Source organism: Giraffa tippelskirchi, chromosome 9, assembly GCF_054371585.1.
Source record: "Giraffa tippelskirchi isolate mGirTip1 chromosome 9, T2T-mGirTip1v1.2.pri, whole genome shotgun sequence".
NCBI lineage: Eukaryota > Metazoa > Chordata > Mammalia > Artiodactyla > Giraffidae > Giraffa > Giraffa tippelskirchi.
The window spans coordinates 53,441,649-53,468,970 of record NC_137283.1 but is presented as its reverse complement, the minus strand read 5'-3'; the positions used below and the strand labels follow the sequence as shown (position 1 = coordinate 53,468,970).

At 44.2% G+C, this 27,322-nt stretch overlaps 1 protein-coding gene across 30 annotated transcripts in view; it reads right to left on the bottom strand.

Moving 5' to 3' along the window:
- The window catches only part of ATG7 (autophagy related 7), a 512,414-nt gene that overhangs the window by 206,303 nt on the left and 278,789 nt on the right, over window positions 1–27,322 (bottom strand). For 24 of the 30 annotated variants that reach the window (XR_014064308.1, XR_014064309.1, XM_081526092.1 and 21 more), the window contains 5 exons: window positions 26,928–27,122; window positions 25,254–25,457; window positions 24,699–24,814; window positions 20,063–20,138; window positions 3,050–3,130 (listed from right to left, as the gene is read on the bottom strand). Coding sequence is in view for 28 of the 30 variants with exons in the window: in XM_081526092.1 (XP_081382218.1) it covers window positions 3,050–3,130; window positions 20,063–20,138; window positions 24,699–24,814; window positions 25,254–25,457; window positions 26,928–27,122 (672 nt within the window). In the remaining 2 variants the exon portion in view is untranslated. The remainder of the gene's footprint in view (window positions 1–3,049; window positions 3,131–20,062; window positions 20,139–24,698; window positions 24,815–25,253; window positions 25,458–26,927; window positions 27,123–27,322) is intronic. The other 6 variants (XM_081526096.1, XM_081526097.1, XM_081526095.1 and 3 more) reach the window with 1 other exon arrangement.

Genomic DNA, 27,322 nt, shown 5'->3' with positions numbered 1-27,322 from the left:
GGAGTTCCTTGTACTGTTCCCACAGCTTGTCTGCAAATTAAAAATTACATCAAAGCAGAAAGGTACCCCTCTAAATACCCTAACTTCCCCCAAATTACCTAGGTGAAAAATCTAAAAACAACAAATTAATTCAAAGTATTATGAGAAATTCTTTTAAGAATATTGGTTTCAAAATTATACTTTTCCCTTTGATAGCAGTTCCACAAAACTATTTGGCTCTGAAAACTTAAAAAAAGAAAGAAAAGAAAGACATAAATCTTGAAATAGGGTTTTTTGAAATTCCAGTGACAGATACTATCTATCATTTTAGAAAGTCTTACAAGGCGATACACTTAAATCGGAATGAAAGCGACTCCTCACTGCCCTCCTCCCTCTAGATCCTTCAATATTTTTTGCTGGAAGATGGAACAATTCACCTGTCTGCATGCCAAGCTGAAATCAACTAGGATAAGGAATAATTTGAGTGTAGATGATCTAGTTTCCCTGACACCTAAGTAGAGAACTGTACTCTTCCCCAGCTCAGGCTTTATAAAAAGTCTATGTTTTATTTACATAAATAAGGTAATGAAGGCATTATTACTCAGCACAGCTTATTCTACCTCCCCAATCTATCTGTATTTATGGTTAAATCAAGACACAAGAATGGCCTTGTGTGTGTGTGTGCTCAGTCGTGTCCGAGTCTTTGCAACCCCGTGGACTGTAGCCCTGGACCAGGCTCCTCGGTCCATGGAATTTTCCAGGCAAGAACAATGGAGCAGGTTGCCATTCTTCCCAATCCAGGGACCAAACCTACATGTCATGTGTTGGCAGGCAGATTCTTTACCACTACGCCACCTAGGAAGCCCATTCTATTTAGTACTTTGTTTTTTAAAATCATAATAGTACTTCATGGAAGTAATATCAAGACACAAGTATGGCCTTAGTCCTATAGGGGGTAGGGTAGGGGGGGAAGCAAAAATACTGAAAAGTACCAAAGGAAAAATTTACTTCATGGATGTCAAAGGAGAAATTTTTAAAAGTCATTTTTAGCCCTGAAGAATCTTTTTGAAATAAAAACAACTATGATATGACTCAGTATAAAAAAAATATCATGCTAAGTATGCATTAAGAAAAATTCACATGCACAGAGATGAAAATGTAACTGCATCTGTCATTTCAAAGTATTAATGCTGGGCTTGCAGATAATAGAGAATGACATTCTCCTAAGCAACTGAGTAAGGTAGCCAAGTAAGTAAATGCTGGGCTTCTACTGTAAGGAAATACATGCACCCATGAAGCAACCTTTTCAGCACAAAAGAAATTTAATACCCGGACCACATGAAAAGTGATCGCTCTGGGAATAGCACAGCTGTTAAAATGCAAGTCAGTTTGTATTAAGTCTTCCAGCGTGTTTATGTAAAGCAGGACTCTCAGAATGACCACCAAGAGGAAATAACTTTGCTAAAAAAAAAGTACTATCTATACTTAATTTAAGGCTTACAATAAGTGTGAAAGAAAAATGCAAAGCTATGCTCTTTCAAAGAATGTAAGGGACCACAGCTAGCGGATATGCTTGTGATCCTTTTATAAACAGTATCTCGGGCTAATTTAATTAGAAATAGAACAAGGAAAAAAAAAATAAGTGTTTGCATTTCACTTAGAAAACCTAATTATCTTCACCGCATTTGACTAACTAGACCTAGATAAAGCCACAGAGAAGTCTCTGACACTTGTGTCAAACAATTTCAATATGAAAATAAATACTGCCAAGTTATTTTGAGACCGATTAGCTCAGACATTCAAAGGGGGAAAAAAAAAGGTACTGTGCTGAAGAGCACATAATCCTAAAACCTGTATTTCTGAAGACGAAAGTGCACACAGACATCCTTGAGGACTTGGCTCAGGCACATAGACATAAGACGCCCTAGAGAACCTACGGGAAGTATGAGCTCGTGGATCGCTACCTACAAATGGTAAAGTTTAACTCTCAACATGGACACTTGGGATGCAGAGTGATAAAACAGGAGCTCAGTTTGCTTCTGAAGAAGAAAGAAAAAAAATAATTACTCGAAGTTTTTGAGCACCTAAAATTAACCAAATTTATCAACACTGTTGGTCAAATCTGAGTTAACTTTTTAGAGAAACAGATCAGGATGGTGCTTCTCCTAAGATGAGACCCAAGTGGAATTTTCAAAGACAGCTTGTCATCTCAGAGTGCAGAGACTTTACCCAGAATTCAGTCCTGTTCAGACCGCCTGATGTAGGCTACACAGCAAAGAAGTCCCAGATTACAACTGAAAGGCCCAAGTTTGGGATTAATGACCCCAACGCCTAACACTTGAACATGGAAGTTTTACCAAGAATCTTGAGTTTTAAAAGCCAGGTTAAATCACTGGGCGTTAGAAGGCTTAGAGAGGTTTTTCCAAAAGGAAGTCAGCTAGAACACACAGTGTATGTGTAAAAATAACTCAGACTATCTCAAGGCCTATTAAAAAAAAATGAGATGCCATCACTGTAGGTTTGAGATATATCAGCCGGTTTCCATTACAATGGAGGACACACTTGCTGTGTTTTTAGAGCCTCTGGAAAGATCAAAGCTGAATGGGCCCTTTTATTGGCTCCCCATCCAGGCCCCTAATCTCTGTTTACTTTTTCTTTGTCATTATGTGGAACTCCAAAAGACACACACACCATCAGGACTGCCTGGTATCCCTCATCCTCTGAGCAACACTTAAAAAACTGCTCTGTGATGGTCGGTGCGAATGAGGAGCCCTCGGGGGAGGAACAAAGACGAGAAAAGTTCAAATTCGAGCCCAAATCAGCCTGCTGCAAGGGCTGACACAGAGCTGTAATGATCTAATTCAGTCTCTCTTGCTATACTACAAACTTTCTCAGCCTGGTTTCCCTGTGTGAATGAATACAGATAAATGAAAACATAACCCCTTCTGGTTTGGTTTTTCCTTTAGACCCTCGCCCTCCCCCACCTCTGAAAAGCCCTCAGAGGTTTCGGTGCCTCTGGCTGACAGGGCTCATGTTAGAAAACAAGTCCCGCCAATATAGAATGACTTACTTTGGAAGAACAAGCTGTGCATTTGTCAAAGGCCAGGCTGACAGGAAGGACGTTATCAAACCGTGACAGAAATCCTCGTATCTAGAAACAAACAAACAAAAATTCACGTCAAGCCCCGAAAGACACACCTGCGAAGGGCACGTGTAATTTCTGACAAGAAGTGGGGAACAATTAATACGGTGCTCTTGATACAGATTATGAACAATTACTAATGAAAATGGAGTTCAATGTACTTTAGTACTTGTACTAAATAAACCAGTTTTGAAGAAGAACTATATTAGGCCCTTTATTCCATTAAGAACTGGCACACAAGCTTTGCACATATCTGAGACCTAAACACAAACTGACTCCAAAACATCAAAAGAAAGCTGGAAAATCTATTGTTTTAATAAATGTCTTCAAATATATAATCAGCCAACTAGTTTATTATGGCAATTCTCACATATGTTAGAGCAAATATAGGATAAAGGTGCACTTTTAGGATATGGCATTGGATAGGGCCTCATAAGGTAAGGTCTGTGAACAACAGAAGGTAGAAATGGTCCTAAGTGTATATCGAGTTACTTGCCTGACTTGGAACCCACAGAGATAAAATGCACACATTACCAAAAGTATGGGAAAACAGCGCCACCCTGAGCATAAAATTCTGAACTACACCTGATTTCCATTTACAAGGTATCAGCCTGGGACAGAGGATGAGATGGTTGAATGGCATCGCTGACTCGAAGGACATGAGTTTGAGCAAGCTTCAGGAGTTGGTGATGGACAGGGAAGCCTGCTGTGCTGCAGGCCATGGGGTCACAAAGAGTTGGACACAACTTAGTGATAAACTTTCACTTTCAGCTACAATCAGTAGATGGCAAACAGAGGGCGAAGTGACAGATCTCGGGCTCCAAAATCACTCGGATGGTGACTGCAGCCATGAAATTAAAAGATGCTTTCTCCTTGGAAAGGAAAGCAATACAAACCCAGACAGCATATTGAAAAGTAGAGACATCCCTTTGCTGACAAAGGTCTGTAAAGTCAAAGCTATGGTTTTTCCAGAAGTCATGTACAGATGTGAGAACTGGACCATAAAGAAAGCTGAGCACTGTAGAACTGAACTTTCAAATTTAGGTGCGGCAGAAGACTCTTGAGAGTCCCTTGGACTGCAAGGAGATCCAACCAGTCAGTCCTAAAGGAAATCAACCCTGACTCTTCATTGGAAGGACTGATGCTGAAGCTCCAATACTTTGGCCACCTGACGCAAACAGCCAACTCATTGGAAAAGACCCTGAAGCTGGGAAAGACTGAAGGCAAAAGAAGGGGGTGGCAGAGGATAAGATGGTTAGATAGCATCCCCAAATCAATGGACATGAATTTGGGCAAACTCCAGGAGATAGTGGAAGACAGAAGAGCCTGGCTGCAGCCCATGGGGTCACAAAGAGTAGAACACGACTTTAGCAACTATACAACAATAAGATATAGTCAGGCTTCACAAACTATGACTTAGGTAATTTATTCAGATATTATACCTCCAGAACTACACTTGTTACCAAAAGAGAAGTTTAAACTTTATCACTTGTTATTGCTGTTCAGTTGCTCAGTCATGTCAGGCTCTTTGCAACCCCATGGAATGCAGCACACCAGGCTTCCCCGTCCTTTATATTTATCATGAAAACATTATTATTAAAAATACATCTGGTAAAATCTCTGAAGACTCCAGAGGACTAAACATTTATAAGAAGCCAAACAATATGAATCTTCTCCCCAGTTAATGTATTTGATCTTGACAGCTGTCCTGTTGATGGGACTCTGACTGAGGAGGGTGAAGACTGTTGGCTCAGGCAAGTAGAGAGTGACTGCGCTAAGCTTCAGAAGTGGGCCCCCAACTCCCAAGCTGGCCTAGGCTCCCCGCCTTCCCTCCCTCTCAGGACAGCACAGCTTTCGTCTTCCACATGAGGGCTCACCGCACGTTTAACAGCCTCACTTGAACACAGCACAACAAGCAACCCCCCCCATCCCACCCCTAGTTCTTGTTGCCAGTAGCCACCCTAGCAATTCTCTGCTACCCGCCCCCCCCCCCCAAAAAATCCCGACAAAACCTGGCAAACTCTTTATGGGGACAGACCTCCTTCACAGCGTGGGTAACTCCACTGCAACCAACAGTCTAGCTGCATTTGCACACTTATCAAGGGAAAATCTCACCTTAAAGGAAATGCCCACAGCAATCTTTTAAATGTCGTCATCTATATGTGATGAGATTTCAGTGTAAAGCTAGATTGAAAGTGTTTGGTAGAAACAATAAATTAGACAGCTGGGATAAGTAGCTGGCCTCGCGGTGAACCTTTGAAAACGGGACAGTCATTGAGCTTCCCGTGTCTTGGGAATGTGGTGACCATTTCCTGGGCCAGTGCTTGAGGCACAAGCGGGGCCCTGAGTCTGCTCTCTGGTTCACCAAAACTGGAGACGGCAAACCGGCAGGAAAGACTCGAACGGCAGACCACAAAAGGGCACGCTGACGTCCTCATGAGATCTTGAAGCGACAGGACTGAAAAAATTCTCAGAACTAGTCTCCTCATATCTCAGTGGCTTTCACATTAAATTTACCTAGAAAAACATTCATCATATGTAGCCTGTTTTCCATGAAAATATTCACTGCCATGGCCTACACGTCAATGGTTCCGTATACACTTCATGAAAAGGTGTCCTGTCTTTTCTTTCATATAGCTAATATCAAACTTCATGTTGTGCAAAGGGGTAGCGGCAATTTGCTAGACAACTGAAGGTGGGGAGATAAAAGCCACGGGGAAGGAAGACAGTAGAACCAATTAGGAGCAGAAAGGAAGGGAGAAAAAAGGACAGGGAGGGAGGAAGGAGAGAGAAAATGTAAACAAAAAGCACATATGGCGAGCGACAGAAAGGAGCCGAGGTGGACAGAGCAGCTGAGCAGGGGTCCCATCGCCACTGCTTAGCACCCAGACAGCTCTTTACCAGGACACTGTGACCCACTTTCCCAGGAAACGAAGTAGAATAGCATCTGTGTGTGAGGTCTTGCAAATTGCTATGCTCGTATCAGAAGGCTCAGAACTCCAAACTAATTCCAGTTTTAGGAAATGTAAGAGCCTCTTCTCACACCGGCTGTGATGGACTCCTAACAGGGCCCTCGACAGGAGAGCAAGCTCCCAATGCTCTGGGGTGGACTGAGTCTCCTAAGACTCAGCTGAGGTGTACCACTTTCCCTCAGCTTCCCGTGCGCACTCAGTTGCGTCCCACTGTTTTCTGACCCCATGGACTGCAGCCCACCAGGCTCCTCTGTCCATGGGATTTCCTAGGAAAGAATACTGGAGTGGGTTGCCAAGTCCTACTTAAGGGATTTTCCAGACCCAGGGTTCAAACCCACATCTCTTGTGTTTCCTACATTGGCAGGCGGATGCTTTACCACTGGCACCACCTGGGAAGCCCCATCAGCTTCCTGTGAAATGAAGTCACTCAGTCGTGTCCAGCTCTTTGTGACCCCATGGACTGTAGCCTACCAAGCTCCTCTGTCCATAGGATTTTCCAGGCAAGAGTACTGGAGTGGGTTGCCATTTCCCTCTCCAGGGGATCTTCCTGACCCAGGGATCAAACCCTGGTCTTCCACACTGCAGGCAGACACTTTACCATCTAAGCCACCAGGGAAGCCCCATCAGCTTCCTAGGGTGACCAAATACAGCAGAGAATTCCTCATGCTGGCACTCAAGGGCCCCTAATCTGGGCCCATCCTGCCTTTCCGATTATGTCTTGCATTCATTCTTTTCACAGGCTTCCTATGTACAACTGCTAAGCTCAAAGCCAACTTCCCCCCAGACAATCTGCCATTGCTGGCCTTTGTTGTTCATTCCATCAGTCGTGTCTAACTCTTTACGACCCCATGGACTGCAGCATGCCAGGCTTCCCTGTCCTTCATTATCTCCCGGAGCTTGCTCAAACTCATGTCCCTTGAGTCAGTGATGCCATGCAACCATCTCATCCTCTGCTATCCCCTTCTCCTCCTGCCTTCAATCTTTCCCAGCATCAGGGTCTTTTTCCAATGAGTCGTCTCTTCACATCAGGTGGCCAAAGTATTGGAGCTTCAGCCTCAGCATCAGTCCCTCCAATGGATATATTCAGGATTGATTTCCTTTAGGATTGTTTGCTGGCCTTACCTCATGCCAAACTCTGTGACTCAGAGCTATTCCTTTTGCAAGCAGCTATATATCCAAATCTCTAGCTTCCTTAAAAGCCACTCAAGCTCAAACACATTCCTTTCATAAATCCTAAAAAGCAGAGACACTACTTTGCCAACAAAGGTCCATATGGTCAAGGCTATTGTTTTTCCAGTAGTCATGTATGGATATGAGAGTTGGACCATAAAGAAAGCTGAGTGCCAAAGAATTGATGCTTTTGAACTGTGGTAATGGAGAAGACTCTTGAGAGTCCCTTGGACTGCAAGGAGATCCAACCAGTCCATCCTAGAGGAGATCAGTCCTGATCACTGGAAGGACTGATGTTGAAGCTGAAGCTCCAATACTTTGGCCACCTGATTTGAAGAGCTGACTCATTTGAAAAGGCCCCGATGCTAGGAAAGATTGAAGGCAGGAGGAGAAGGGGACGACAGAGGATGAGACGGTTGGATGGCATCACTGACTCAATGGACATGAGTTTGAGTAGACTCCGGGAGTTGGTGATGGACAGGGAGGCCTGTCGTGCTGTGGTCTACGGGATTGCGATACGTGAAATTCTTCTTTTTGGTATTTATCACCAAAATACCTTGTGCAATAGTTATTTCTTTAAAAAAAGTAACAGGGGTATTGAGATTAAAATTCATGTACCATAAACTTCATCTTTTTAGAATATATGATTCAGTGGCTTTTAGAATATTCATGGAATTTCGTAACCATTATCAATATCCAATTTCAGAACATTTTCATCACCCTCAAAAGAAACTTGGAACCCAGAAGAAATTAGGCCCCCTTCTCCACTTTTCCCAGACGCTGGCAACAACTAATCTACTTTCTGGGCTTCCCTGGTGGCTCAGGCCCATCCTGCCTTTCCGATTATGTCTTGCATTCAATCTTTTCACAGGCTTTGTATATACAGCTACTAAGCTCAAAGCCGACTTTCCCCCCAGACAATCTGCCATCGCTGGCCTTTGTTGTTCAGTCTATTTTCTATTTCTAGAAAATAGAAATCTACTTTCTATTTCTACTGATTTGGCTAATTTGCCTATTGACTATAAATGGAATCATACACGACTGGCTTCACTTGGCATATTGTGTCATGTGTCTGTACTTCATTCCTTTTCACTGCTAAATACTATTCAGTTACATGGATATACTCTATTTTGTCTGTCCATTCATAAGCTGATGAACATTTCTGTTGGGCACTAACAGAGTGGAATCAATGAATCACAAGGTAACTATAATACATGTTTAACAGTTTGAGGACCCAAGTGACTGCACCATATTTCTTTTCTGCAGCAGGGTATGAGGGTTCCAATTTTTCCACCTCGTGTCTTTTGAGGATAGCCATTATTCTAATGAACGTGAAGTGGTATCTCACTGTGCTTTTGATTTGCATCTAATAACTAGTAGTGTTGAGCATTCTTTTCATGTGCTTCTTGACCATTCATACTATCTTTCTTTGGAGAAATATCGATTCAAATTCTTAGCCAAACTTTATTAAAGTTTCTTTGATGTGGACCATTTTTAAAGTCTTTACTGAATTTGCTACAATATTAATTCTGCCTTATGTTTCGGTTTTTTTGGCTGCAAGGAGCTGTGAGGTCTTAGCTCCCTGACCAGGGATCAATCTTCACCACCACCCCCACACAGACATTAGAAGGCGAAATCTTAACCATTGGACCTCCAGGGAAGTCCTGTTGGCAAAAAAAAATTTTTTTTAATATTCATTTTTTGGCTGCGTTGGGTCTTAGTTGCTGCATGTGCAATCTTCACTGCACTGGGGTATGGGATCTTCTGTTGTGGCACATGGACTCTAGCTGTGGAGCATGGGCTCAGTAGTGGAGGCACATGGTTTTAGTTGCTCTGCCGCACAGGGGACCCTAGTTCCCCAAGCAGGGATTGAAGCCAAGATTCCTGCATTGCAGGGTAGCTTCTTAACCACTGAACCGCCGGAAAGTCCCAGCCACATTGTAAACTGGGTTATTTTTCTTTTTCTTTTGAACTCTTTAGAGTTCCTTATATATTCTGGATTTAAGTTTCTTACAGATATATAATTCTGCAAATGGTTTCTCCCATTCTGTGGAGAAAATAACAGGTTTATTGTTACTTGTTATATATAATTTTGATATCAAAATTACATATAACAAACCACTTCTCACTCAATGTCATGAAAACTGATTATGTTTTCTTCTAGTTTGATAGTTTTAGCCCTTACATTTAGGTCTATGATCCATTTTGAGGTGATTCTGAGGTGATTTTTGCATGTGGTGTGGGGTAAGGGTCCAAGTTCATTCTTTGCATGTGGAAATCCAGTTGTCCCCATACTTTGTTGAAAAGACTCTTATTCCCCTCAACTGAACTGTCAAGAAATGACCATAAATGTAAAAGGATTCATTTCTGAGCTCTCATTTCTATTTTGTTGACCTATATGTCTATCCTTATGAAAGTACTACACTTTTTAAAAATGTGGGCCATTTTAAAAGTCTTGATTGAATTTGTTACAATAATGTTTCTGTTTTACATTTTGATGTTTTTTTTTTGGCCAAGAGGCATGTAGAAACCCTGACCAGGGATCAAACCCATGCTCCCTGCTTTGGAAAGCGAAGTCTTAACCACTGGACCACCAGGGACGTCCCTATACTGTCTTGATTACAGTAGCTTTGTAGTAAGTTTTGAAACCAGCAAGAGTGAGTCTTTCAACTTTGTTCATCTTCAAGGTGATTTTCACTATTCTGGGTCTTTCCCAGGTCAGGTTTCACTATCCTGTGCCTTGCCATATGAACTTTAGAATCAGCTTGTGTAGTGTAATTACTTAAAATTTTATTCTTTATCTCATTTGCTTTTACAGGGCAAGATACAGGTCAAACTATTTGCATTTGTCCATAGCACAGTGATTTGCACATAATAGATACGGATTATTAATTATGAAATGAAAGAATGAGAAAAGACAAACATCCAAAAGCCAACCAAGTTATTCATGTCTGAAATATCCAGAGAAAACTATAACCCTGGTAGCTCACCTGGTACAGAATCTACCTGCAATGCAGGAGACCCAGTTTAATTCCTGGGTTGGGAAGGTCCGCTGGAGAAGGGATAGGCTACCTACTCCAGTATTCCTGGGTTTCCCTGGTGGCTGAGACGGTAAAGAATCTGCCTGCAATGTAGGAGACCTGGATTTGATCCCTGGGTGGGAAGATCCCCTGGAAAAGGGAATGGCTACCCACTCCAGTATTCTGACCTGCAGAATTCCATGGGCAAAAGATCCTGGCGGGCTACAGTCCATGGGGTCACAAAGAGTCAGACACATCTGAGCAACTTTCACTTTCATCCCAAATGAATCAAAAATACAAAAACCCCATCTTCCCATCATTCACATTTCCAAGTAATTTGAAATCCATCTCCATCAATAATGCTTTAAATTCACAGTATTACAAATGCACTGAGCTCACACAATATGCTCTGTATTCCCCAATATCTTACAAGAAATGCTTAAAATTTAAAAAGTGGAGGTTGGCACTTAAAATTTTAGCACCTTCCTTAGACAGGCACTGAAATCTCAGAGCAATCTAAAATCCAGGCACCTGATGCAAAACCCAAATAAACAAGCTGCACCTGTTGAGAGAGGCCAGGTGCCAATTCACAGCCAAACAAGTTACAAGGGGATGTCCCCAGTGGTCCAGCGGTTAAGAACCTGCTTTCCAAGGCAGGGGACAGAGGTTTGAGCCCTGGTCAGGGAACTAAGCACCCACATGCCACAGGGCGGGGCAACTAAGTCCGTGCATTGCATCAAAGAGCCCGGGCAGTTAAATAAATAAAGGTATAAAAAAAAAATGCATAAGAAGTTTGCTCTATACACTCACCATCACCTGGAAGATGTCAGAAGACCTAGGGAATCCATCAGCAAGCCTCTAGTTCTTTCCACATTTTCTGTGCACAACCCCAACACATCCAGCTACTTGAGCCATGTCTAAACTAATGCCTAAATGACAAGGCTTGACAAAGTGACCTCTCCATCCACACAAGGCCTCCTGACCCTGCTCAAGACACAGACTTCCACTTTGGGGGCTGTGCACAGCTTACTCTAAACTCTTAACTGATTACTAACACCTGCTGTCAATCTTTCCTTACAGGAGAATGTGTTAAACAGCTATTTTTAAAAATCTGATTCAACTAATAATAAAAACAAGCATATGACAGAAAACAAAAGCGTGAACAAAAAATCATCGGTACTCCCATAGCATACTTAACGCCCATTTTCCTATTTTTTAAAATACAGTATTTATATACTTAACTTCATTTTAAACAGCCTCACCTGAATAATACTGGCTTCTCATTATTCCCCCTCCCCAGAGAGGGGGAAAACTGCCAATTTCACATACACACACACCCCTCCATCCCTCTCTACCTAGCTTTGTGTCTAGTAAGAGGAATCCTTTAGCAGTGACAAACTTTGCCTGCATCCCTGTATGTTTTATTTTTTTAATTTACACTAATGACATTTTTTTTCCCTTTAATACTGAAAAGAACAAAGAAAATACTAAAACGGTCCATATGAAAATCAGACCAGTGGAGATATTACCCTGGAAAAGGCACAAAGTCAATTTTGGGGGTGAAGGAAATGCTCCAGGTCTTGTCTGTGGTAGTGGTGGTCATACACCAGAGTACATACCCATCAAAACTCATTAAGCTGCATATTTAAATGAGTGCATTTGACTGTACATATATTGTACCTCAAAAAAGAGTTAAAAAAAAAGTTAATAACCTTATTAACAGGTTCCAAACATTACAGAAAGGTACAAAATGAAAAGCATAAAGTCTCTATTGCTCCCAACCCCTCTGCCTCAAAAAAAAAAAAAAAGAAGCCTTCAGCATTAGTTTTCTGTGTAGCCTTCTAGAAGGAAAAAAAAACTGTTTTATGAATAAAACAGCTTTACAATATGTGTCTCTTTGCTTTGCTTAGCCGTGCAGTCATGTCTGACTCTTTGTGACCCCATGGACTACAGGCTACCAGGCTCCTCTGTCCATGGGGATTCTCCAGGCAAGAATACTGGAGCGGGTTACCATGCCCTCCTCTGGGGGATCTTCCCAACCCAGGGATCAAAGGTCTCCTGCATTGCGGGCAGATTCTTGACCCTCTTTGCTACCCCCTGAATATTTAAAAGCCCCACCCAGGAACGATGGAGCCTAGGGGGAGGACAATTACCTGCAGCTTCCTGGCTCCGTGCCCTGTCACTGCCAGGCCCCACGAAAGGCAGAAGCAGCCTGAGTTGAAATCCCCATTGTCAAACACGGTGAGACGAGGCGCTAGGTCGTATTTGGGTTTGGCTAACAGGGCCTGATGTGAAGAACTGACTCATTTGAAAAGACCCTGATGCTGAGAATGATTGAAGGTGGGAGGAGAGGGGGACGACAGAAGATGAGATGGTTGGATGGCCTCACCGACTCAATGGATGTGAGTTTGAGCAAGCTCCGGGAGTTGGTGATGGACAGGGAGGCCTGATATGCTGCAGTCCGTGGGGTCACAAAGAGTTGGACACGACTGAGCAACTGAACTGAGCAGGGCCTGACGCTCCCGTCCTCAGGTGCGCGCAGAGATGACGTAAAAAGCAAAAAGCCGAAGAGCAGGGCTTGTGGAAGCTCCTCGGCCTCCTGCCTCCCTAGGGTGGGTGGTTTCCAGGACAGTAGGGGGCCGGCCCCACCCATTAGGCACACCTGCTGCTGCTGCTGCTAAGTCACTTCAGTCGTGTCCGACTCTGTGCGACCCCACAGACGGCAGCCCACCAGGCTCCACCGTCCCTGGGATTCTCCAGGTAAGAACACTGGAGTGGGTTGCCATTTCCTTCTCCAACGCATGAAAGTGAAAAGTGAAAGTGAAGTTGCTCAGTCGTGTCCGACTCTTCAAGACCCCACGGACTGCAGCCTACCAGGCTCCTCCGTCCATGAGATTTTCCAGGTGAGAGTACTGGAGTGGCTTGCCACTGCCTTCTCCGATTAGGCGCACCTGTGTGCATCTAATTAGCCCCTCTGGCTAGGGGCGGAGGTCTGCTAGGGACCAGGAGTCAAGGGCCCTGTCGGAAGGAGAGCGATCGTCCATTGGAGCACAAAACTTAAAAAGTATGTTCAAAGACCAGGATTCAGCTTGTGTTAACTTGACAGACTATGTACTTTGTCCCACAGGATGCCAAGCCACTTCTACAGACTGAAGCCAAACCTTCGATGCCAAAGGTCCCTGGAGGTTGTCATGCAGTGGACCTGGAATGGGGCAGGGAATTCTGACATGGCTCCCAAGGAGTATGACGCACCAGATGTGGGAGCCCCTGGATTAGGCTGTCTTCCACTTAAAGGCTCAAGGGCTCCAACTCTATACCCAGATCCACTAACACCTCCTTCGGTCTACTCTCTGTGCAGCAGCCAAACCTGAAACCTGACCACGTCCCAGCTCAGCTTATGACTTTTCAACGGCTTTCTGCAGCCCCTGGGTACATGGCCTGTGAGGTCCTGCCTCCCCTTCTACCCCCAATCCCTCCACAGAATGACGGCTCCCTCCCAGCCTAGGAGGGCCTGTCCTGGCATCATGTGGAAATGGTGGGGGGAGACTGAGCAGAGGACAACCATTTATTACATGCCACCCTGTGACATCCCTGGGGGCTCAGCGGTGAAGAATCTGCCTGCCAATGCAGGAGACACAAGTTTGACCCCTGAATGGGGAATATCCCCTGGAGAAGGAATTGGCAACCCACTCCAGTGTTCTTGCCTGGGAAATTCCATGGACAGAGGAGTCAGGTGGGCCACAGTCTATGGGGTCACAAAGAGTCAGACACGACTGAGTGACTAAATAACAACATCCATGTGTCTGGCTCTGTGGAATGTTTTCACACACTCCTCTCACAGTGGTCTCACTACCATCCTGTGACCTCCCTCGTATTCCAGATAAAGAAATTGAGGCTAAGGGAGTGGCTTGGCTTGCCCAAGATTCCACAACCACCAAGTAGCAAAGCTAGGGATCTGAGTTCTGTTCTTTCTCTCCAAAGTGTAGGGGGAAAGCTGAAAAGCAAGGAGAAGGTAGAAAGAAAAGAAGGAAGAAAGAAAAAGACCAGAGGAACTAAAAAACAAAGAAACAGACACCCTCCCAAAACCAAAAACTCAATATGAAGATGGCTGCTATCAGGGTCTGAGTGGATTAAATTATCTTTGGTCATTTATGCCCAATTGGCCACAAAATAAATAGATCAGGAATAGAAAGGGGTCCCATCCACTGGGCCACCCCTGGTGGTATTACCTCAGCTGAGTTAGAAGCAGCATGGAGCCCCAAGCCCACCTTGCCTGGATGGAAGTGAAGATCCAAGCCCAGAAACAAACAGAAATAGCTTCTCTGAGAAGGCATAGTTGCAGCCACAGCGGGGACCTAACCTCACACTGGTTTCCGGCAGGCCTGGCAATACTTCTAGAGCTTGGAGTTTGCAGAAATATGAACTAAATCCAAACTCCGCAAGGCTCTTGGATGTTGAAACGAGTCTTAACCAAATTCAATGTCAAAACAGCGTTTAGCAATTGCAAAACGCTAGGTGCACCACAGAGGTCTTTGTTTTAGACAGTGGCTCCAACTACTACCACTAATCCACCTCTCACTCTCAAACAGAGGTCACCGAGGGGCAGAAGCAGCAAGCTGGAAGTGAGCCAGCTTTGTCCTTGGAAAACAGTGCAGGATGGGACTAATCCCTCCAGCCCTTCCCTACACACTCACTGCTTCCGGAGATTTATGAGATTCCTTGTAACCTCCTTTTTAGGAGGGTAGATAAGCTCCCACTTTACCATTTTAATGAAAAGTGAAAGAAGAAGGGACTTCTCCAGTGGTCCAGTGGGTTAAAAATCTACCTTGTAATGTAGGGGAAAGTGGGTTCAATCCCTGGTCAGGGAACTAAGATTCTTCACATGTGTGTGCCTGACTCTTTGCGACTCCATGAACTATATAGCCCACCAGGCTCCTCTGTCCATGGGGATTCTCCAGGCAAGAGTACTGGAGAGGGTTGCCATGCCCTTCTTGGGTGTGCTAGTATTTAGAAACTATAATTTAGCCTCTACATGAATCCCCATGTATTATTAAGCCCATTCCAGTAATTTAAAATATGAAGTTCTGAAAGGATCAGTAACATGCCCAAGGTCACACTGACAAGTGGCAAGAACTTCCTCAAACTCCTTTTGTCAAATGAGCTGGTGAAAATGAAATGAAGAGGCAAAGCTGGGATTCTAATTGGATCTGTATGATCACAGAGCCTTCAGGTTCTCTGCCATGTGGGCCTCCCACACAGGACAGCCTTATCAGGTGAGCGAAACTTGTAAGGCATGAGTGGCCTCCTTCAACTGATATAATTATACCCAAGCGGGAACTTCCCTGGTGGTCCCAGTGGTGAAGAATCTGCCTTCCAATACAGGGGATGAGGGTTCGATCACTGGTCCGGGAAGATCCCACATGCCATGGGGCAACTAGGCCTAAGCACCACAGCTACTAAGTCTGTGCTCTAGAGCCCGGGAGCCACAATTACAGAGCCCACGGGCCTTAAAGCTCACAACAAGAGAAGCCGCTGCCGTGAGGAGGAGGCCATGCACCTCAACTAGAGAGTAGCCCTTGCAGCAACGAAGACCGAGAACAGCCAAATATAAAATAAATTTTTAAAAATTCAAAAAAAAAAAAAGAATACAGACACCTTATTAAAAGGTAATGGCCTGAGAATTTGTGGGGCACAGCCTGTGCAGACAGGCCGAGGCGTGGCTGGAGCCCACAGCTCTAACTCAGCTTTTGTCTTTTTGGGGAGATTTCCCAGGCTGGTCCCTCCCTGGGTCCTGCCCTAGTTTGGGCTTTGTCCTAGTTTTCTGAAATTAACTAAAAGAAAGAACTCAAGAACCCAAAGGAACCATGGGGTTGGCAAGACCAAACCCCTAGGAGGGGGCATACCCACCCAGGGTCTTTGTTAAGCAGTGCTTGAGGCCTAAGTGTACCTTTGCACAAAGACTAAAAAGGTGGACGGCCTTGTCCACGGTGGGATGAAAGCGGGACTGCTAGATTCACGGCCGGGGTGTTCAGACGACTACTGAATCGCCATGACGCTTTTCATTCTCTGAGGGATGTCCAGTTAGATGACCAGGAGCGACATCAGCTGCAAATTTCCGTCACATCTCTGTCTCACCAGTCTGCACACCAACTGCCTGGTGACGTCAGGGGTGGCCTCTACATTTGATAACTCCTGAGCTGCGCCTCCCACCAAAGAACCAGAAAAGGAGGGGTCTGGCCTCACAGAACTCAGTCGTGACCCCAGGAGCCAGGAAAAAAAACAACCTTCTTTAAAAAAATAATAAAATAAATAAAAAGATCCCACTCGTCGAGTAGCAGAGGGAACGACAGTATGCTAAGATCGACAGTGACAAAGTTCTCTCTACAAAAGAAGCCAGACTCAAAGACCATGTACCATATCATTTCATTTACAGAAAGTTCAAAATGAGACAGAAGTTTCCTGAGGTATTCAGAGTCAATAGATGCTTGTCCCTGGGTGGGAAGGAGGCCATGATAACTGGAAGAAGCATGGAAGGGGCGGTAGGAGTGCTTGACAAGATTTCATTTTGATGTGTGTGCTGGGTACACACGTGGTATTCATTCTATGATAATCCAAGTTGTACACTTCATGATCTGTGTGATAGTGTGCATTTTATATGTGGATAAAAATGACAAATTAAAAACACATTACAGACAGAAAGGGGCTTATACTCGTGGCTGTCTGCTTGTAGAATCCCATCTACATACAATGGACTGTGGAGGCTTTTTAAACAGCACAAACCCATAAGCCTATTTTCTCACTTTCAAATGGTTTCTTCATGGTTTTCAAATGCAGTACGAGGTTTTGGGTTTTTTTCTCCCCCCAGACTGGGTATCACTGAATTTCAGGGCCTTAATAAAGCCTTTTCCTGCACTTGGCCAATCCCTGGATGAGCCAAATCCTGCCTGTGGGCCCACAGAGAGACAGACTAAGTCACCCCCAGGCCTCTCAGGTCTGACCCCGGGGAAAGCAGAGACATGAGAGCACGAAGTGAAGCAAGCTTCCCCAGATTATACGACCGACTGGCTGGTGGGTGAGTGGCCTTGGGATTCTCCGCTCGAGGACTATCACTTTCTATTACATCTCATTCCACAGGGGCCAATTAATAAACGCTCTCCTTTGGGGAATGGAGAAAACCTGAGCTCGGGGACGTCGTGGGCCATCCTCTGGATACAGAGCACACAAAGGGGCTTGGGAGTTCCTCTCCAACAGGAAGTCATTTGTCTGGGAGAGCCAGGAAGGGGAGGGGTGGTGGTGTGGTGCTGAGTCTGCGCTGTAACACAGTCCAGTGTTTTCATGGAAATGAGAGTCTCCTAGTCAAAGCACAGTTGCATACATGGACCCACTCCACTTCAAAAAGAAAAAAAAAAAAAAACAAAGAGGGAAGAAATTTAAAGCCTCTAAATAGGGACCACACAACCCTGAATAATCATAAAGTTCTTTCTCCACTGTCCTTTTTAGAAAGTGGATAAAAATAAAGGCTTGACACTTGAAATAATGTAAGCAAGCAGTCACCCGCACGCACTGGGCCTTTCCCATATATGGCTGCGTTACCCTTCAGCCTTTGAAAAGGCCAAATGAAGAGATGGCCAACAACCAAAATAATCCTTCAGATGTTTGAAAACGAGGAGAAAGAAGTGGAAGAGTGGGTGAATGACAAACAATCGCCAGGCTCCATGGGGGCGAGTAACACTGAGAAGGATTAGTTGCCATAGTACTTGAAAAACACGGGTACGCATTTTGACACGGGATCCCTTCTGTAAAGACTCTGTTTTGCCCTCTGGCCTCAGCACCAAGAAAACTACAACTGTGGTAATTTAACATCAAGGACTTCAAGATGGAAACTGGTGTGGGGGCATGACTGAAAATTTAATTAAGGCCCTTCTCAGCATGAAATCTGTAAAGGAGGTGAGGGCACACCTTAAGGTCAGCAGACGAGGAAGGCAACTTGTGAAAAGGGGCGAGGGTGGGGACTCACGTGAGTGCAGCCCCAGCAGAGGTCGGCTCTGGAAGGTTGCTTCCTTATCATGGGGCTCACCACAGGGTCTGCTGGGTCCTACTTGAGGTGTTTCTGCAGAAAAGGTTAACCCATTCATGTCACATAAATGCCCTCCTGAACGAGGGAGGCTGGAAAAGTCACATCTGCGTGGTGTTCCATGGTTCACAAAGCCTCATCATGTTAGATAATTCTGGACACGAGGTCAAGTGCCTGGTGTGGACACTGAGGCTCGGGGAGGTGGAGGACCTAACGTGAGACTGTGACGGGCGACTTGGGCAAGTGGCCCAGAGTAGTGACTTGAAGTGCAGGGAGAAGACTCTTGAGAGTCCCTTAGACTACCAGGAGATCAAACCAGTCAGTCCTAAAGGAAATCAACCCTGAATATTCACTGGAAGGACTGACGCTGAAGCTCCAATACTTTCGCCACCTGATGCAAAGAGCCGGCTCATTGGAAAAGACCCTGACGTTGGGAAAGATGGAAGGCAGGAGGAAAAGGGGGTGACAGAGGATGAGATGATTGGACGGCATCACTGAATCAATGAACAAGAATCTGAGCAGACAGCTGGAGACAGCAGAGGACAGAGGAGGCCAGTGTGCTGCAATCCATGGGGTCGCAAAGAGTCAGACATGACTTAGCGATTGAACGACAACTCCCAACGTGCAGGCCAGTGCTGCTTCCGCTCAAAAAACCTCAGACACAGCCCTGGTCAGAGCACCATGCTGAGCTTTGGATTTCAGCATACCCACTACCTCTCTCTATGAAAGTGGACAAGTAACTTCCTGTCTTCTGATGCAGACCCTCAACCAGAAAACGACAGAGCAGGTGTGGGGAGGCAGAGAGAAAGGCGAATGAGGTTGGCGTGAGTCACCCTGCTCTCTGCACCCATCTGTGGGTCTGTCCTCACGACCCCCCAGACAGGACTGTCAGGCACTCTCACCACTGCCCTCATGAGATGGCCCTCCTGCTACAGAGTGAAATACACACTCGCACAGAACTCAGAGCGATGACTTCCAAGATCAGAAAACCTCCAAAAGCATGGTCACAAAAACTGGTGCAGAGGGAGCACAAGTTTAACTCACGGCATGGGCCTTCCTTAGGAAGCCTCAGATTCTTTTTCTGAAAAGACATCCCACTTTTTGGTGACACTGTGCACTTCTAATGGTCTTTTCCGTGCATGCCCAGAAAGGCTGCTATTTGGCTAAGGAGTCAATAATAACAAACAACAGCAACACAGCTGGCAGCATCATTTACTGAGGGCTGTGACACTCTAGGCACTGTCGCTGAGGCCTTTCTATACCCCACCTCTCATCTCTGCCACTACCAGCTGAGGTCGGTGTTCCTGCCCACATTCTACAGATAAGAAAACTAAGGCTCCAAGTTTGGTGACATGGCCAAGGAAGGCCACCTTAATAACTGCAGGGTTGGGATTGATGCTGTCTGGTTGGCTCCAGAGCCCGTTCTCTCTCATTCTACTCCATCCTGAATCCCTCAGTCAACATGAGAAATGCTAAATCGAGACTGGATAGTACTGTTTGTCCAGGGTCTCTTCTCGTCACCATTCTGCAGCACGGGATCCCCTCCCGGTGCTCATAAAGCACCGCCACTGAAATTCCAAGGAAGCAGGAGTGCCAGGAGGAGAGGTGGGCTGGGAGGATGGCATGGTAAGGTGACTCCCAAATACTTTCCTGCTGCACCACCGGGAGGGGGCCTGGAGTTGCGACTTCATTTCCAGTCACTCACCTGGTGAGGCACGAGGCCGAGCGAGGTTGGCGGCTCATTCATGCGGTCGTCACTGCTGCTGGCAATGGCGTAGCCCCTGAGAGAGGGAAATGGTGAGAGCTGCTCATTTCAGAGAAGTTTATGTTTAATTCCTGTGAGTATGATCTAGAGGAGGTCCGCGGAAGATTTATAAGGATAACCAAAACACCCTCTGCTAGGCAGCATAAGCCAGGGAAACAAAAGAACACACAAAAAAACTAATTTTCCTGGGAGGAAGGTAGAAGAATAGTTAAAAAAAAAAAAAAGCCTGTGTTTTGAAGTTAGAAAGACCAGAGCTTGTGGCCACAGGCTACTTGCCAGTAAATATTAATTCTCATTCTCTGAAAGAGTCTTGTAAAACACCACAGCACATTGCTGACGTTTTGAAACAGAAAACCTTTCGACCTTAACTTCTTGAGGTGATGTACCTGCTATTGCATGGAGGAAGGAGAAAGGAAAGTGAGGAATTAATGGGGCAGAATGGATGCGCTCCACCCCAGACAACAGTGCGGAGTCTGCTTATGTCACAGAAGATAAGCGACACGGGCCCTGGTTCTAGTCCATGGCCACAGCAAAGGTGGCCGAGTGGCTGACGTGGGGTTGGTGTCAGGGACTCGCAGTCAGCTCTGAAAGATTTTATCCCAAATGCTTCCTGTCCAGGGCCACAAGAAAACGCAGGTGCCAGGGAGACGACAAAGATGAGGAAGACAAAAAAGCTGCTTGGTTTCATTTAACTCTGCAGCTGCTATACTAGTTATGTATGCTACCGACCCTGTACAGAGGCCGTCTTTTCAAGCACACAGAAGAACTCTGAGTTATACAGTAAACGGAATATGCATGTCGATTTCTAACAACTGGGAAAAAAACCTTTTGAAAATTCTCTTCTTCCATGTCGGTATTACAAATAGCATATCTTAGCAGAGTGCTTAAAGACAGAGTTTGCAAACTGGGCTGAGCTAAATCCCAGGGTTACTGCTTACCAGCTACGTGAATTTCAGCAACATAGTTATCTTGGCTATGCCTCTGTTTCCTCATCAAAAATGGGACAAAAAGAAAGAAAGTGGGACAGATAACAGTTCTTTTCTAATATGTTTGCTATGAGGATTAAATGAGTTACTATTTGTAAAGGGCTTAGAATAAAGCATAACACAATGTAAGTACTATGTCAGTGTTGAAAATATGTAAGATAAATCACAGTGTATCTGTCACACGGTCAGATGTAAATTTGTTTGGCTCCAGTCTGACTTTACCATACAACCTTGACAGCACTGTCTCTAGCAGATATTGAGAGACTCTTAAATTGTTGATTAATTTTCTTTTTCTTTCCTCTGTTCTCTTTCTTCTTTTTTTTTTTTTTACATTACTGACTCCTTTAAAATTAATTTTTGTCTCACTTTTATTTGCTAGATGAAAGATGAGTAGAATGAATTACATCTATTGTTTATAAGTCATAAAGTAAGATCTCCCTTGCTTGGAGAAGCCAGGGTCTCCGGACCACAGCTGTGCTAGTTTTTACATCCATGATACAACATATACACAATGTGCTGAACACAGAGCCTACCAAAAGGCCCAAGGTCAAGTTGAAACAAAACACATCAGCCTATCCCTTTCCTTCCTCTCACATGCAAGCCTAATGCTGTAAGTGCTTAATAAATTAAAAAGCTGAATAAACTGAAAACTATTTTTATAACTGGTGTGGCATTGGTAGACTAAGTGGTTAGGACCAGCCCTCCCATTGAGAAGACATAGCAAAGCTAGACGAAATATTAAAAAACCTGTGTTTGAAAGCATCAGAGAGTTCCCAAGGTAGGGGAGAATTACAGAACCAAGGTATGTGAGAGGAGGGAAGCCCACAGAGGTAACCTAAGCATTTCCAAGGGGAGGGTCCCTGGGAAAGTGATTGCCAGTCTCCAAAAGCAGTGGCCACTGGATCAGAATCTGAACACTGATCCTGACTGACTCATGGGGCTGATGGTACAGTCTAGAGCTGAGGTCTGCCCATAGGGAGGAACCATGGAGAAGATCGCAGGCTTCGAGTTGGGATCATGGAGGGGATACATCCTCCCCCGGACAAGCACTAACTGGATAAGATGGTCTATGATGGCAGTCCACTTGGCCCAGCAGTTTGCCAGGAAGAGATGGAAATCACAGCATCTGTATAATTTTTCACATAATGGCCAGTATTCAGTCAAATAACCACGCAAATTCAGGAATTGAGGAAATTTAAATACTTATGGGATATGTGATAATATTAGGGAACTGCCTTTGTTTTTATATGTAAAAATAGTGGAGATACATACCAAATAGATAAATTTTTATGACTGAAGCACTATGTCTTAGATTTGCTTTAAAATAAGTCAGTGGAAGAAGAAAAAACATGGACAGTAGTACAGATAAATGATGACCGGTCATGTGTTGGTAATTATTAAAAATGGATGATGCATACAAGGGAGTTTTTATATACACACAAATTGCATGTGTGTATGTATACACAGAACATACATCTTCTTTCATATATGTTTTATTTTTCCATAATAAAAAGGCTTTGTTTAAAAAAAAAAAACAGGTATATGAGGAGATAAAAACAATAGACAAGAGGAGCACACTCATAAGAGATCTCAGATTAATGGGTATATCTGATAAAAATTAAAAGGAAAACATGATTAAATGTTTTCAAAGAATAAAAAAAAAAACCAAACCAAAATCACATTTTCAGCAGAGAACAGGAAATGTATAAAATAAGATCAAATTATTTCTAGAAATTCTAGAACTGAAACATATAATAATGAAATTTAAAACTCAATGGATAGTTTAACAAACAGACAGAGAAGAAGAGAGAATCAGTAAACTGGAAGATAAGCCAAAAAGCAAATAGCCAGACTGCAGCAAGGAAAGACATAATGATGGAAAACACAGAAAAGAGCACCATGGGATTCTAACTGCAGCTGGACTCAAAAGGAAAGAATCAAAACAGAGGCAGAAGCAAGGCTTTAGGAGATAATGGTGGAAAATTTTCCACAGTGGGTGAAAAACGTCAAGCCATGGACTCAAGAGGCACTAGAAAGCACAATCAGAATAAACACAGAAATAGGTATATAATAATAAATACAGAATTAGGTAAATATTTCCAAATCCTGAAAACCAAAGACAACGAGAAAATCTTAAAAGCAACTGAGGGTAGCAGAAGGGGGAGAAAATCAAACTGTACCAAAGGAGAAGCAATGAGATAAACACCTTGCTCCTCAACAAGGATAATGGCAGCCAGAGACAACAGGATTATATTCTCAACATGCTAAAAGACAAGTTATGACCAACCTAGATAGCATATTAAAAAGTAGAGACATTACTTTGTCAACAAAGGTCCGACTAGTCAAAGCTATGGTTTTTCCAGTAGTCATGCATGGATGTGAGAGTTGGACTATAAAGAAGGCTCAGTGCCAAAGAATTGATGCTTTTGAACTGTGGTGTTGGAGAAAATTCTTGAGAGTCCCATGGACTGCAAGGAGATCCAACCAGCCCATCCTAAAGGGGATCAGTCCTGGGTGTTCATTGGAAGGACTGGTGTTGAAGCTGAAACTCCAATACTTTGGCCACCCGATGTGAAGAACTGACTCACTGGAAAAAACCCTGATGCTGCAAAAGATTGAAGGCAGGAGGAGAAGGGGATGACAGAGGATGAGATGGTTGGATGGCATCACCGACTCAATGGACATGAGTTTGGGTAAGCTCCGGGAGTTGGTGACGGACAAGGAGACCTGGCGTGCTGCAGTCACAAAGAGTTGGACATGACTGAGCAACTGAACAGAACTGAACCAGTCTAGAATTCTGTACATGGCAAAAATATTTTTCAGCATACAGATAAAACAAAGGCATTTTTTAGACAAACAAAAACTAAAACATCTTTGCCACTGGCATTTCTAAAGGAAATGATAAAGAGTATTCTTTCAGCAGAAGGAAAATGACCTAAGATAGAAGCTCAAGGACATAGAAAGAAAAGTCAATAAATGGAAAACAATAGCAAAATTAAATGAATCCAACTATGTAACAATAACAGTATCTTCTAGTGTTTAAATATATACAGAATTTTTTTAAATGAGTGAACGATAAAGAAACACAATCTCTGACGGTACATGGGAACCCCTGTCTGGGTGCCTGCCTCTGAGCTTCTTGCTGCATGAGAAAAATAAAGCCTCGCTCGTCTGGCTAAGTCACTGAAGATGGATCTGTTACATACAGCCAAATACAACTTCTATCATACGTGATTCATGTACTGCCTTTCAAATGCTTACAGCTAAGAAGATCAAAAATAATATATTCACAGAATGAAAACAGGAAGGTCCTAAAGCCCCTATGAAAATTTTTATCCTTCCTTATCATCAATTACCAAATAACCCTAGGAGAGTTCAGTTCTACAAGGATGCAGAGACACAGCTCCAAAGATCACATGACAAGTTTACCAGCCAAAAAGATCAAACCAGGTGTTTTTTTTTAATCTTGTTTTTTTGAGAGTGGAAAGAACAATACAATTCTCAGAAAAAAAGTGTCAGACTGAGAAAAGGCCAAGGGAGATACAGAAGCTGTCTTTGTTTCAACAGCCATCTCTAAACGGGAAACTCACCCTTCTGGATGCTGCAAAACGGAAACCATCAACTCCACTGCCAGGGCTCCTGCGATCATGGCTAGTCCCGGACGACTTACAGTGCACTGCTGGTCCAAGGTCCGGTCTCTGGTTGACTATGGAGAAACAGTCATGGACGTGAACGCAAAGCTCTGTTCCACCCAAGGCAAGTTGTCAGGAGCATGCAACTCCTCCATGATAAAGGCTATCACACAGCCTGACGCTCACTGTTGGCAGAGATCAGTTGGCCTCACATAATACCATGTCTTGCAAGTACCAAGAAAAACAAAATACACCTGTTAGGTAACTAAATGAGGTAATACTCTAAAAACCCTTGAGTGCCCCAGAGACACTGGTGAGCGGGCACAGCTGTACACAGTCAATGATGCCAAGCAAGGCTCACGAGGGATAATGCCACCTCCCCAAATAAGAGGAGTTTTCTCTTTGTTATAAGACAATATTTTAAACAGTGTTAAAGGAAAGAGCTGGGTCTCTTTGTCCTAGTGGGCAAGACGGCTGTAGTAAATACTTGGAACAACAAAGAAATCCACTTACATCCCCTGGGGCCACCACATCGTTGCAGAAATAGCAGCCAAGTTTGTAGCCAGGGATGTTGGCAAACAGCGATGAGCCCAGGAGGTCGGCAGACGCCATGGGGTAGCTGGGACACAAGTCCCCGGCTCCCTGATGCTTGGGCTTCTTCAGGCCGTGTCTCATGACAACAAACGTGTCAAATCCCAAGGCAGCATTGATGACCAGCTTTGAGTTCCAAGGAATAAAAGACCAGAGTTAAGAGACACTTACATTTTAGGCCATGGCTAACTCCATATTGGGTCAACTTAAAAAATTTGTTTCATAATAAGTGTTTGTGTTCAACTATAATTAGATTCTATAAGCTAACGTTGGTATTCGACCCTGAATAGTCATTGGAAGGACTGATGCTGAAGCTCCAATACTTTGGCCACCTGATGTGAAGAGCCGACTTATCAGAAAAGACCCTGATGCTGGGAAAGATTGAAGGCAGGAGGTGAAGGGGATAACAGAGGATGAGATGGTTAGATAGCACCGCTGACTCAGTGGACATGAATTTGAGCAAACTCTGGGAGACAGTGATAGACAGGGAAGCCTGGCTTGATGCAGTCCATGCGGTCACAAAGAGTTAGACACAGCTTAGCAACTCAATAACAACAATATTGGTAACAACTACCCAAGACTGAGGGTTTACTAAGTGCAAAAGGTTTGACAAGTGGTTAACATAAATTATCTCTCTTGGTTTCATTTAAAACTCCCAGCAAACATTTCTTATTTATAGAAAAAGATACGGAAAGTCAGAAAGGTTATTTCTACAACTTGCCCAAGGTTGCTTAGCTAGTAAGAGGGAAGGTGTATAAAACTAAGTCTCCAGAGTTCTCAAAGCCATTTTTACAGCATTATGCTGTTGTTTGTTGTTTCTACAGAGATTTTTTTCATAAATTTCATAAGATTTTTTTCATGTTATAGAATTCACCCTTCACACAGGTTTTCAAGGAAAGCTTCTTTTCATTTATACTATAATAACTTCTGTTAGTCATAAATTGACTTATTCTCCCAAATTTCTGTTTACATAGAACACTGAAAAAATCAAAGCAAGCCATACCGGAAAAGAAGGCAAAAATCACTCAAAATCTCACAGCCCCAACAATTATAATAATAGTTCGAGGTATTTATTATTTTCTCTCTTGCCCATCCCCCTCCTCTCTTTCTCTCTTTCTCTTGCCACCCCCATTCTTTGATAAACAGACATGGATATCTTCATATACATAAACATAATTGATGTAAGATATATATATATATATATATATATCTTATTTAACTATATAGTATTCTCCATTATATTAAAATTCTTTGAAGCATAACTGTGAGCGGTTATATACAATTCCATCATGTGTATGCACCCTGATTTACTGAACCATTCATTCTTTCGGCTCTTCAAGCTGTCACTGGCCCGACCATGGTGAATGAGCCGGAGTCTGTGTCCTCTGGGAGCTCACATTCCACTGTAAGCAGAATGGCCCACCAGTGCACAGGACGCACAGGGTAACATCTGGGCTTCATGATGGTGTGTAAGGCAGACGATCTGCAGAGGAAGCCCTTGGCCTCAGGTCACCAGGCCACACAAACACCCTTCTGCTCCGGAGGTGGGGACAGACTGGGGGCACTCCGCCCTGGGAGATGGGGCCCACGCTCTACCTTTCTCTTGCTCGCGGCGATGACGGCAGGCAGCCACCGGCTCTCCCGGGTGTCCATCAACAGGAAGACGACGTCGTGGCCGTCGATGAGCTGCTCCAGCTGTTCCACGTCCCTGCGGGCCTGCTCCAGGGTGATGCTGGAGAAGTTCACGGGGTGCCCCGGCATGGGGATGCTCATGTTGAACCCTCTGGCATTCTGGGGACACACCCAGAGGGGGGGGGCTTCTGAGGCAAAGGGACGGGTGGGATTTCAGAGCCCGCATCTCCCCGTCACCTTGAGCACGCAGGGCCACTTACAAGCAGACATCTCCCCATCACGACCATACTGCCTCAGCCTTCTGCTACTTGAGCTCCTCACCTTCTTCACCTCTGTGACCCAGACCACCTGTCCTGCCA